At 41.2% G+C, this 12,877-nt stretch overlaps 1 protein-coding gene across 5 annotated transcripts in view; it reads right to left on the bottom strand.

The window, feature by feature from the left end:
* Positions 1 to 12,877, bottom strand: part of STAT3 (signal transducer and activator of transcription 3) — a 66,298-nt gene that overhangs the window by 28,819 nt on the left and 24,602 nt on the right. For all 5 annotated transcript variants that reach the window (XM_059997657.1, XM_059997652.1, XM_059997654.1 and 2 more), the window contains one exon: positions 835 to 984. In XM_059997657.1, coding sequence (XP_059853640.1) covers positions 835 to 962 — 128 coding nt within the window. In that variant the 5' untranslated portion in view covers positions 963 to 984. The remainder of the gene's footprint in view (positions 1 to 834; positions 985 to 12,877) is intronic.

Genomic DNA, 12,877 nt, shown 5'->3' with positions numbered 1-12,877 from the left:
TCACCTCTCTGGCCCCTTACCAAATTCTGGAAAAACTAGGTCAGGGGCCTGAATTAAACCAAAATTAATAGGTGGACCTGAATACATTCAAGTGAAGGAGGGACTTCCCTGGTGGCCCAGTGGGTAAGACTCCATGCTCCCAAGGCAGGGGGCCCGGGTTCAATCCCTGGTCAGGGAATAGATCCCTCATGCTGCAATTAAAGATCCCGTGTGCCTCAACTAAGACCTGGAGCAGCCAAAATAAATAAATAATAAAATAAATAAATATTAAAAAAAAAAAGGGAAGGAAATAGTTGTTGGGATTCTGTACCATTATCTCCTCTATGAACGAGTCTATTTCTCTGACTCTGTGTTTCTTTCCCTTAATGAAAGGGGAATCAGAAGTACGAACCCAAACTTTTACCCACGACAGAATTCTCATTCAGATAAAAAAAATTCACTTCGCTGTGCGGCAGAAACTAACACAACACTGTAAAGCAATTATACTCCAATTAAAAAAATATATATCTATATATCTATAGCATGTCCCTGAAGTGTCAGAACACACAGAGCATCTCATCAAGCAAATGAGATTAAAGTCAGGCTTCAAAACATCTACCACCAAGCAGGCTGCTTCAATGTGCCAAAAGACAGCTGCCCAGATGCCCTTCTAATGTAGAAAATGTTTTTACAAGACTAAAATGACCTCTCTATCTTCTGTTCTCTTTTATCCCATCACCTGTACCCATAAGCTTTTCAACGAAATAGTTAGCAAAGAGTTAAGTTAGAGCAGATCATGTCTCTTGTCTCAAACTAAAACCTAACAATTTGGGGAGCTTCTCAGGAAGGACTTACCAATCTTGACTCTCGATCCAAGGGGCTAGAAACTGCCGTAGCTCCATCGGGAAGCTGTCACTGTACAGCTGATGAAGCTGCTCCAGGTACCGTGTGTCCAGCTGCTGTAGCTGATTCCATTGGGCCATTCTGCTGGAATCAGGGGTCACACTGCAAACCAAAGGTGTATATGGTCACTACAAGCCCCAGTAAGGGGAAACAATCTATCCAACACAGGCATCGGGTCTGTGATTAGGGATAAAAGGTGCTTTGGAAAGGATCTTCCATGTTTCTCCCAGTTCAGAACAATACATATACATTCAAATCTCTACCTCTGGAACCACGTCGCAGCTTCTTTCTCCTAAACCAGGATGACAATGTGGGCATGATGTCATGTTCTAGAACCCATTATCTCTCAGAGGTATGTGAAGCTGAGAAATTACTTAACTTCCAGATTTCCATTTCCTCCTCTATCAGAGACCATAATTCCCACCCCTCAGGGTTACTGAGATAATATTTCTTGAGCACCCAGCTCAGTGTCTAGCACACAACAGATGCTCAACAGATGTGAGCTCCTTTCTTTCCACTCTACACTCCTTTTAGGTGGACTAGGAGGTAGAAACACAGTAAACCTAAGTTTGATCTTTAAGAACAAAATGTGGGATATGGGTGTTCAGGGAGGCAGAGAGCTAATTCCAAGACTACAGGTTTAAACACATAAGCAAGGACCTGCCTGGGATTCTCCCACTCAAAAAAAAAGAGTAATTTTGTTTCTAAAATTTCTCAGTCTGGGATGAGAAAGAAGAGAAGCTAAAAACCAGGCATTCAGGTTGTCCCCAGGTTCATGAACACCCCAGGGAAATGCTCAAGGAGAAGCCAAGTCAGCTAACCACCTTGAGTCCTCTTTCTGAATAGCTTGGGGTCATGGAAATAGCAATACAGACCAAGTAGTCTTAAGAAGCTGTAAAAAATAACTATGAGTAGGAGCCAAAGACTAAAGTATATATGGATCAAAGTATATTGAGGGCTTCCCTGGTGGCGCAGTGGTTGAGAGTCCGCCTGCCGATGCAGGGGACGCGGGTTCGTGCCCCGGTCCGGGAAGATCCTACATGCCGCGGAGCGGCTGGGCCTGTGAGCCATGGCCGCTGAGCCTGCGGGTCCAGAGCCTGTGCTCCGCGATGGGAGAGGCCACAGCAGTGAGAGGCCCGTGTACCGCAAAAAAAAAAAAAAAAAAAAAAAGTATATTGAGATGGTTCTCTGGGACAGTGAGAACATTTACTGAAAGGTAGACTACATACAAATACGTACACTTTACTAGAGTGCTTGATTTATTTCTTGGAGAAGGCATGAATAAGCACCTAATTACTGGTCCTTTCATAAAAAGGACTGGGCAAACTGGTGACAAAACCGACAGGTCTTGTGTTCTCAGAGCAGCAAGTTAAATGATCACCAAGCTGTTCAGAATCTGGGGTCCTTACAGAATTCAAAAGGGCTGTGCTGCTGTTCTCCTTCTCTTTCTTGCGGGGACAGAAACAGCATACCCCCTTGCTACTGCAAAGATGGCATCAACTGATCAAGCTTTCAAGCACATATTCAGGAAAGCAGGGTCAGTCCCCTCACGGCAGTCTTTAATTGAACAATTAAAAATCTAAGGCAGGGACCTCCCTGGTGGCGCAGTTGTTAAGAATCTGCCTGCCAATGCAGGGGACACGGGTTCAAGCCCTGGTCTGGGAAGATTCCCACATGCCACGGAGCAACTAGGGCCTGTGCGCCACAACTACTGAGCCTGTGCTCTAGAGCCCGAGAGCCATACTACTGAGCCCACCTGCCACAACTACTGAAGCCCGTGTGCCTAGAACCCGTGCTCCGCAACAAGAGAAGCCACCGCAACGAGAAGCCCGCTCACCACAACGAATAGTAGCCCCTGCTCGCCGCAGCTAGAGAAAGCCCACACGCAGCAACGAAGACCCGATACAGCCAAAAATCAATCAATTAATTAATTAAAAAAAAAACTAAGGCAGCACCATCCAATAGAAATCTAATACAAGCCACATATGTAATCTTAAATTTTCTAGGTGCCATATTTAAAAAGTAAAAAGAAAGAGGTAAAATTAACTTTAATAATACATTTTCTTTAACCTAATATACGAAATGTTATCATCTTAACATGCGATCATACAAAAACTATTAACGAGATACTTTACATTCTTCTTTTTGTACTAAGTTTTCTAAACCAGTGTATGCTTTACACTTATGCCACAGATCTAAAGTATTTCCCTCCTCAAGTACCAAGGGCTTAAGTTCCACTGGTGAAAAAGTTCAGTAAAGCAAAGAGATGAGAATGTCAGGACGAGGTATTTGCCCCAGTCGGGCCAATATGTTTCCATAAATAAACTAAACCTTCCAACAACATTAGAGGGGAATAAGTTAAGTTTCCTAGGTGCTTGGGATTTTTTTTAACAATGTCTTAGGCACCTCCCGAGCATTTTCAGCTACCACTCCTTTGCAGTCGCACCCCCAGCCCCCCATCTCCACCCCCAAGATTAACCTGCCACAGGACCGATGCAATGCTACCTGGGCAGTGGTACATGTATGCTAAACACTGGCTAATGAAAGCAGTAACTGAAGCGCACGCTACACGCTGAAGCATTGTAACCATGTCGAATTTTACTCTCAACAGGAAATCAAAGGCCTACAACCACTATGGAGAACAGTATGGAGGTCCCTTAAGAAACTAAAAATAGAACTACCATATGACCCAGCAATCCCACTCCTGGGCATAGACCTGGAGAAAACCATACTCGAAAAGATACATGCACCCCAGTGTGCACTGCAGCACTGTTTACTATAGCCAAGACATGGAAGCAATCTAAATGTCCATCGACAGAGGAATGGATAAAGAAGATGTGGTCCATATATACAATGGAATTACACAGCCATAAAAAAGAATGAAACAATGTCATTTGCAGCAACATGGAGGGACCTAGAGATTATCATACTAAGTGAAGTCAGACAGAGAAAGACAAATATATGATATCACTCATGTGTAATCTAATTTTTAAAAATGATACAAATGAACTTATTTACAAAATAGAAACACACACACAGACTTTGAAAACAAACTTATGGTTACCAAAAGGGAAACGTGGAGGGGAGGGATAAATTAGGAATTTGGGATTAACATACACGCACTACTATATATAAAATAGATAACCAACAAGGACCTACTGTATAGCACAGGGAACTCTACTCAGTATTCTATAATAACCTATATGGGTAAAGAATCTGAAAAAGAATAAATATATGTATAACTGAATCACTCTGCTATACACCTGAAACTAACACAACATTGTAAGTCAACTCTACTCCAATAAAATAAATTTTAAAAAAAATCAAAGGCCATTAGAACTCTCTTACAATATTCACATTTGGGCCAAGTTAAAAATCTGCCTCAGCCATAAAAAGGAACGAAATTGGGTCATTTGTACAGACGTGGATGGACCTACAGACTGTCATACTGAGTGAAGTAAGTCAGAAAGAGAAAAACAAATATCATATATTAACGCATATTTGTGGAATCTAGAAAAATGGTACAGACGAACCAGTTTGCAAGGCAGAAATAGAGACAAAGATGTAGAGAACAAACGTATGGACACCAAGGGGGGAAAGGGTGGGTGGGATGAATTGGGAGATTAGGACTAACATATAAACACTAACATGTATAAAACAGGTAACTAATGAGAACCTGCTGTGTAGCCCAGGGAACTCTACTTCACTTCGCTATACAGTAGAAACGAACACAACATTGTAAAACCACCATACCCCAACTAAAAAAAAAAAAAATCTGCCTCCTAGGCTAAACGCATCATGATCTGTCTTGTGTTTCTCAGGACTTGATCTGCACAGACATCTGCGTAATATGCCAATTTATGTAGATTCTACTGCATGTGAATGTAGGGAACTCCAGACCCACATAATTCAATACAGTAGTCAGCAGCCATATGTGGTTACTGAGCACTTGAAATGTGGCTGGTTTCAAACTGAAATACACTAGATTTTGAAGACTTAGTACAAAAAAGAAAGTAAAATGTCTCGCTAATATTGAAATGTTAATATTCTAGATATATTGGATTAAATTTTATATATATATTTTTTACTTATATATGTGTGTGTATATACACATACGTATATATATATAAATATATATATATATCATATATATATATTTTTTTGGCCACGCCACACAGCTTGCGGGATCTTAGTTCCCTGACCAGGGATTGAACCTGGGCCCCGGCAGTGAAAGCGCCCAGTCCTAACCACTGGACCTCCAGGGAATTCCCCAAATAAAATATATTATTAAGATGAATTTCACCCATCTCTTTTTACTTCTTTTAATGTGGCTATTAGGAACTTTACATATGTGACTTGCCTTCTATTTTTATTGGACACTACTGCTCTAGATTATGTAACCCAAAAGCCATGTTCTAATAAAGGATTTAAAGAAATAGACACCTACTTTTCATAATAAACTCCCGTGTTATAAATCAATTAAAAAATAGACTAATAAAAAAATAGACTAATTATTTAATTGCTGATCTTGGATACAAATGTAGAGCCATCACAGTCTGCTCCCTGAAGTTCCAAATTAAAACTATAAAGCAGCATCACACCATACCTGCTCAATCATGGATTAACAATGTAGTCATGCATGAATATTTGCATTTTCAAACTCATATACCATTAAAAAATTACAAGTTTTTGAAAATTTGCCAATTCGTTTCTAGTCCATTACTCAAGAGGGTTTTTGTTGTTTGGGTTTTAGTTAGTTGTAGTGAGTAGTATAATAATGGGGCTATTTCTTAAACCAGAAACCAGCTAACAGTATTTTCCATAAAATTAAGGGACCAAAAATGACTGATGTTATGTTCTACTTCTCAGTCTAATCACTGTAGGTAATACTTAATAGCTACTCTATATTAAAAAAAGAATCATTCTAAATTAAAGCCAAAGGGCAGGCAGTATTTTCAAGGAGAACATGGGCAAACAGTCAGTGATTTCCTTACCAGCTGCTTAGCTACAAACCATATTTAACTAACAGGAACCACAGGGCAATCAGACCAATTGCTCTTCATAAGAACTCTAGATCCTCAAGAGATCAAAAGCCAAATTGTCTAGGAAAACCATTGCCCACTGGCTTTGTGGTAATTGTCTTACTGGAAAAAAACTTTTTTTAACAATCTCAATTCCGGTTTTTCAAATTACAAGTTAATCTGAAGGACTCTGCTAAATTCTAACTGAAGTATTTCTTACCTATGGAATAATTCTAAGCCCGACCTAATAACCACTTTCACTGAACTCCAGAACACAGAGAGCGATTTGCACAACAACGTGAGTGCCCAGCACCATTCTGGGTGCAGAGGAGACAAGTCAATTCATTCCATACAGTGGCTGGCTTAGGGCAATACATTCTCTTAATTCTCTCCAGGCGTTTACTCAGTTTAAGGTTCACAGATAGTAAAGGAAAGGTGAGTGTGATCCTGTTTTCTACAACCCAAAAGAAAAGAACAATAAAAATGAAACAGCAAGTCACCAAAGACTTTCTGGACTTTTCAAAACAGGAATTTCTCAACCTCTTGGGGATAACTTACTAAAAAGAAGTCATAAGGCAAATGACTACTGTCTAATGGGGAACTTATTACACAAAAAAGGTCTGTCCAAGTCACAGTTCTCATTTATACACTTCAATCTAAAGAAACCAAGGGATGTGTTGAGAACCACAAGTCAAGACGACTTACAAAAGGCTTCATTACATCATTCCATAAAACATCTTTTTAAATTAACACCTGCTCTTCGCATGCAGGCACCAGTGGATTTACGACAGGGGTGAGTGAGTCAGGGGTGAAAGTGAGAGGGACGAAAACCAGGTGTATACAATAATCCAGAACAGAAAGCAATCTAAAGATAATTTCTGTTCATCCTTGCAATGAGTCCCGAGATTCTTCTTCGGGTGTTAGCCATACTCTATATTAGAAATACCTGCATTTAAAATAGAACGTATTTATTCATACTTGTATATTATCTGTTGCCTACACTAAGCTCCTCTTTGCTGTCAGGAAAGGTCCAGTGACTAAGGCAACCAAAGTATAAAATAACATAGAAATGGTACTAATTTCTACTGAAACCAGTCCTTTTAAGAAGGCGTTTTTGGGACTTCCCTGGTGGTGCAGTGGTTAAGAATCCGCCTACCGATGCATGGGACACGGGTTTGAGCCCTGGTCCAGGAAGATCCCACATGCTGTGGAGCAACTAAGCCCGTGCACCACAACTACTGAGCCCGTGTGCCACAACTACTGAAGCCTGCGCGCCTAGAGCCCGTGCGCTGTAACAAGAGAAGCCACCACGATGAGAAGCCTGCACACTGCAACAAAGAGTAGCCCCCACTTGCTGCAACTAGAGAAAGCCCGCAAGCTGCAACGAAGAACCAATGTAGCCAAAAATAAAGTAAAATAAAATTAATTAATTAAAAAAAAAAATCTGCACTTCCACTGCAGGGGGCACGGGTTCGATCCCTGGTCGGGGAACTAAGGTCCCACATGCCTCATAGTGTGGCCTAAGGAAAAAAAAAACAGTAATAATATTCACTGTGGAAGATTTGGAGAAATACAAAAACAAAAAACAAAAGATAAAATCACCCATATCGTATCATCACACTGTCCAGAACTACAATTGACATGTTGGACATGTTGATATAATTCCTCTTAATCTATCTCAGGGTACGTATATATTTTTTTAATTTCTTTCTGGAAGTTAGGATCATAGGATTTTTTACAGCTTTCTATTCTCTTTTAACTCTTATTTTATAGTAAACATGTTCTATACAACGGGATTTCTGTTTAAAGCCCAGAGAACAACTGTTTGGTTTCTATTAGTGTTTTCAATATAATCCTGAAAATTCCATTAAGGGTCACAGAATTTATTTATAATTATAAGCTCCAATTTTTTTGTTCTCGCCATACCACATTCCAAAAATAATATGAGGTAGCTGCAAACTCCTTAAAGTAAATTAGGGAGGAGAAAAAAATGAGGAAACACTAAGAGGCAATTAATACTAGACAAAGACACTCAACCTTCATAACATTTTCACTGTTGGATTAAAGGTGCAACGAATGACAGGGAGTCCACATTTAAATATTATAGCTTAACTATTTCACCACTGATAATTACCCTAGACATTAAGACTTTGGAATTTCAAATTTAAAAAGATAATTCGAAATAAGTACACTTGTATACTAAATATGTAATTTCCTTGCTTACAAATCCAAATAGTTCCTTTGTAAAGTTTAAGACTAGATGTTTGCCTTTAATAAAAAGTCTTTGCAGAGATCTAGTTTTGATTTCCTAAAAAGACAAAATATTAACACTTGAGTGCCCAATCTGAACTAACCTCATTGTAATATTCAAATATATTCAATTACAAATAATAGGATTTGCTTTAAAGTCAGAAACAAACACTTCTTTGCAAAAAATGGACATTGAGATATAAGAGAACTTGAATTATAGTTCCCTACTAAGGTGGCAAAATTGAAAAAAGAAAGAAGTACTGGGCTTCCCTGGTGGCGCAGTGGTTGAGAATCTGTCTGCTAATGCAGGGGACACGGGTTCAAGCCCTGGTCTGGGAAGATCCCACACGCCGCGGAGCAACTAGGCCCGTGACCCACAACTACTGAGCCTGCGCCGCGTCTGAAGCCTGTACTCCGCAACAAAAGAGGCCGCGATAGTGAGAGGCCCGCGCACCGCGATGAAGAGTGGCTCCCGCTTGCCACAACTAGAGAAAGCCCTCGCACAGAAACGAAGACCCAACACAGCCAAAAGTAAATAAATAAATAAATAAAATTAAAAAGTGACTGTACCATTTAAAAAAAAAAAAGAAAGAAAGAAGTACTAAATTACTGGGGAGCAGAGCTCGGAGAAGCGAAAGCACAGTTTTAATGATACTCTGGAGCACATTCAACCCCCCAAATTCTACTATCCCTCATTCTTCTTATCTCACTTTAATTCTTGGAAAAGTTCAAGAATCTTGTGCTGAGCACATGATTTTTTCCATTCCAAATTCTGACCAGTGTAAAGTCTTATCACTAGCACTACTTTTGTATAGTTATCTAATTTAAATCCAGAAACACAGAGAATAAAATGTATCAGGTTTACAGTTAAGTGTAAGAGGTGGAGACTACCAGGAATGCTAACAGCAAAAAGGAAGGAAAACCTCGTGCCTTGATCCATGAAGGATAATCAGGATGTTAAAAACAAAACCAAAAGCACCACCCAAAATATAGTGCTCACGCAGCTACCTCTGAGAAAAAGATTCTGAAAACTATGAATTGTCAAGGCCTCTTATTTCAAATCTAATAGTGTTATGGAATTAACAAACAAAAACAAAAACGGACATATTCTCCAAACTTCATTTGGGATAGGCAGCATATTTGATCACAAATATTTCAGATTAAAAGAACAAGAGCATAACAAACATAATTCCCTCTAAACTGAAAGTAACACAACTAGATGCGCTTTGTCAATTACTGAGTGTGAAGTTCATGGTTAAAGTTGCCTGAGAACAGGTCTGAGCTCCAGATAAAGACCACAAAACAAACCAAATCTGAGCATCACGTGGCCCCCCACTTTGTCACACGTCCCCTCCGCCAACCAGACACGCTCCTCTGAAGCGGTGTGGTGTAAAGCCAAGTACCAAGAGACTTGACCTTGGATGGGCCTGGGTGCAAGCCCTCCCTACCATTTATCAGCTGTTTGTTTGGGAGATATTACTTGACTACATAACAGGCTTCTCTAGTAAAATGGGGAAGTAACCCTCTTTTGAAGGATTGTTATATCGGTTTAAAAAAAAATAACAGATGTACAGCATCCTTCCTATATGTGCTGGGTACACCTCATGGCCGTATTGTTCCTTCCCCTCACGGCATCCCTTTCATCAGCATTTCTTATACTAAATCCATTTCCTCAATGCCCTGGGAAACACAGATTAATTAATTGGATTAGTCCTGTTAAATGATAAAGTCAGCTTTCCCTGCTTACATGCATTTTAATGGGTCTTTGTAACATCCTGAGGGAGGAGTTAGTAATGCTGTGATCTGGTGTGAGTGAAGGGGAGAGGGTTGGGTTGGTGCCCTGATCAAATATCTCCACCCATAGTTCACCTAAGGATAGCTCCAGGTCCTAAAAAGACTAAAGGTGAAAACACCAAGTGATATGCAAATGAATGAAAAAGATGAAAAATAAGAATCTTGGTTTAAGAGCAGTCCAAAGAACTAATGGTTATTGCTAATATTTATATAGCACTTACTATGTGCGAGGCACTTTTAAGTACTTGACATATTTATTTATTCATTTCATCTTCACGACAACCCTATGAGATAGACACTATTTTTATACCCATTTTACAGAGGAGGAAAATGAGGCACAGAATTTTAAGTGATTCACCCAAGATCAGACAGGTAGTAAAGGCATGAAGCTGGACTCCTAACCCAAATAAGTCCGTTTTCAGAATTCCTGAACTTAATGCTACAGTGGAAGTTTTCATTGATTTTTAGTAACGCATGAGTCAACCATAATACCAAGCCAGTGTGATCTAATGACATTTTAACAGACATATATAGCATTTGAATGAAGGGATCTATTAGTCCAGCTGTAACTGGCCCACACCTAGTGATATTCTAATTGTATCACAATTTAAATGGTGCATTAATAAAACAAACACATTCAGGGAGGGGCAATCAGGGTGTGAGGAGTCCAAGAACTTGAACGTTTTGCCCAGGAAGAAGACTTGGGGAGCAGGAAGTGAGGTTAGGAGAGAAAAATATAAATTACGAAGAGTGGCTTTTCAAATACTTGGAGATCTGAAAGGGTAAATTACTCCAGAATCAGGATCTGTTTTCCCACAACATCTACTCCTGGATTCTGCCCTCTGTATGCAGAGGTTCCCCACCGTGGCTGCAGATCAGAATTACAAGGGCAGATTTTTTTTTTTTTTTTTTTTTTTTTTTTTTTTTTTGCAGTACGCGGGCCTCTCACTGTTGTGGCCTCTCCCGTTGTGGAGCACAGGCTCCGGACGCACAGGCTCAGCGGCCATGGCTCACGGGCCCAGGCGCTCCGCAGCATGTGGGATCTTCCCGGACCGGGGCACGAACCTGTGTCCCCTGCATCGGCAGGCGGACTCTCAATCACTGTGCCACCAGGGAAGCCCAAGGGCAGATATTTTTTAAAAAGTAAAATAGAGATGCCCGGGAACCAAACCAGATGCCAAATGGGAATATTGCTGAGGGTGGGAACCAGGTTTCAATACTTAAAAGCTCCTCAGACAATGCTAAGGTGTGGCCAGACTGAGAACCTTGGAACAAGAGCAGAATCAGGTCTCACCCAGGATGCACATCACAATCACCTGAGGGGCTCTGAGATGCTGGAGGCTGGTCCTTACTCTACATGTACTGAATAATCATCCCCAAGGATGGGGTCCAGGCAGTTGTAATGAAGCAGAGCCCTGTGGAGACTGCATCAGGGAACTATGGCATGAGATGAGGCTGGAGAAGGCTCTGGTGTGAGCCATAAAAAGAAACAGGAACTCTCGCCCAAGGGTAATGGGGAGATCTGTAGAGTTTTAAGCAGACAAGTGACAAGTCTGTAAGCAGATAGCTTGGGGGTCCCTGCAGAAAGTGAACCAGGAATGGCTTTCTCAACATAAGAGAAGCTATTTTGGCCTAAGCCATTTTGTGATCTACGCCTGGCTGCAATGCTTGCCCTTGAACAGGTCTCAGTGATTAATGATCTTAAGAGAACACAGGAGTGCACAACAAAGAAAAGGTAGTCAAAGAACAGCGAAGTAACAAAGAAGAGTCCTAGTTCCTCCTCAAGAGATATACATGACAATATATCTTTGAGTTCTGCAGGAACTAAGGCCCCCATCCAGGTGAAGGATAGAACAATGATGTTGACCCTCCTGACTTCAATCAACTAAAGCTTGGACTCTGTAGACCCTTGCCCTAATCCTATGCTGAATTCCCCTCTGCCCAAGCCCCTTCATGAATATGCATGTCCCTTAGCTTCCGGGAGACATTGCTTTGGGAAAGATCCTGACGTTCTCCTTACTTGGACCTGAGCACTGTGACTCCGTAACTTGCACTTGTAACCTCTATGCCAGACTGCCTGCCAGCCTGAGGACAGGAAAAGCCTGGGCTTTTGATCACCAGTGTGTCTTCCCTTCACTTCCGCAGCATCCAGCAGGATGCCCAGCTCATAACAGATACTCAAAAAAAAATATGGAATGAATAAACCACTGGTATGAATTACAGCTACATTGACCGCACCAGATTCTCCCAGGCAAGGACACTGCGTCCAGTAAGAAGTATTCTGAGAAGCAGACCAACTCTTTCAGTTTTGCTGTTTGAAAAATTCAAGGATGACCCTTCAGTGACCTTTCAATAAGAGTAAAACCACAGCAACTCTCCCAGTTCAAAAACATACACCAGGGCTTCCCTGGTGGCACAGTAGTTAGGAGTCTGCCTGCCAATGCAGGGGACACAGGTTCGAGCCCTGGTCCAGGAAGATCCCACATGCCATGGAGCAACTAAGCCCCACGCCATGGAGCAACTAAGCCCGTGTGCCACAGCTGCTGAGCCAGCGCTCTACAGCCCACGAGCCACAACTACTGAACCCACATGCCTAGAGCCCATGCTCCACAAGAGAAGCCACTGCAATAAGAAGCCCGCGCACCGCAACAAAGGGTGGCCCCCCACTCACCGCAACTAGAGAAAGCCCACGCATAGCAACAAAGACCCAACACAACCAAAAATAAATAAATAAATAAAATAAAATTTTTTAAATATATAAATAAAAATTAAACAAACAAACAAACATACACCAGCTTCACACTGTCCCACCCAAAATCTTTACCCCCGGCTAAGGCTCCCCAACTCCTCAGCCAACTTTGGCCCCTCCAGCTCCTCTCTCCAGCCTCAAGATGACTTTCAAAATGTCAAGTCAACTCATCTCCCCCTCG

The sequence above is a fragment of the Delphinus delphis genome, chromosome 19, assembly GCF_949987515.2.
Source record: "Delphinus delphis chromosome 19, mDelDel1.2, whole genome shotgun sequence".
Classification (NCBI taxonomy): domain Eukaryota; kingdom Metazoa; phylum Chordata; class Mammalia; order Artiodactyla; family Delphinidae; genus Delphinus; species Delphinus delphis.
This window is presented reverse-complemented; position numbering and strand designations above follow the sequence as displayed.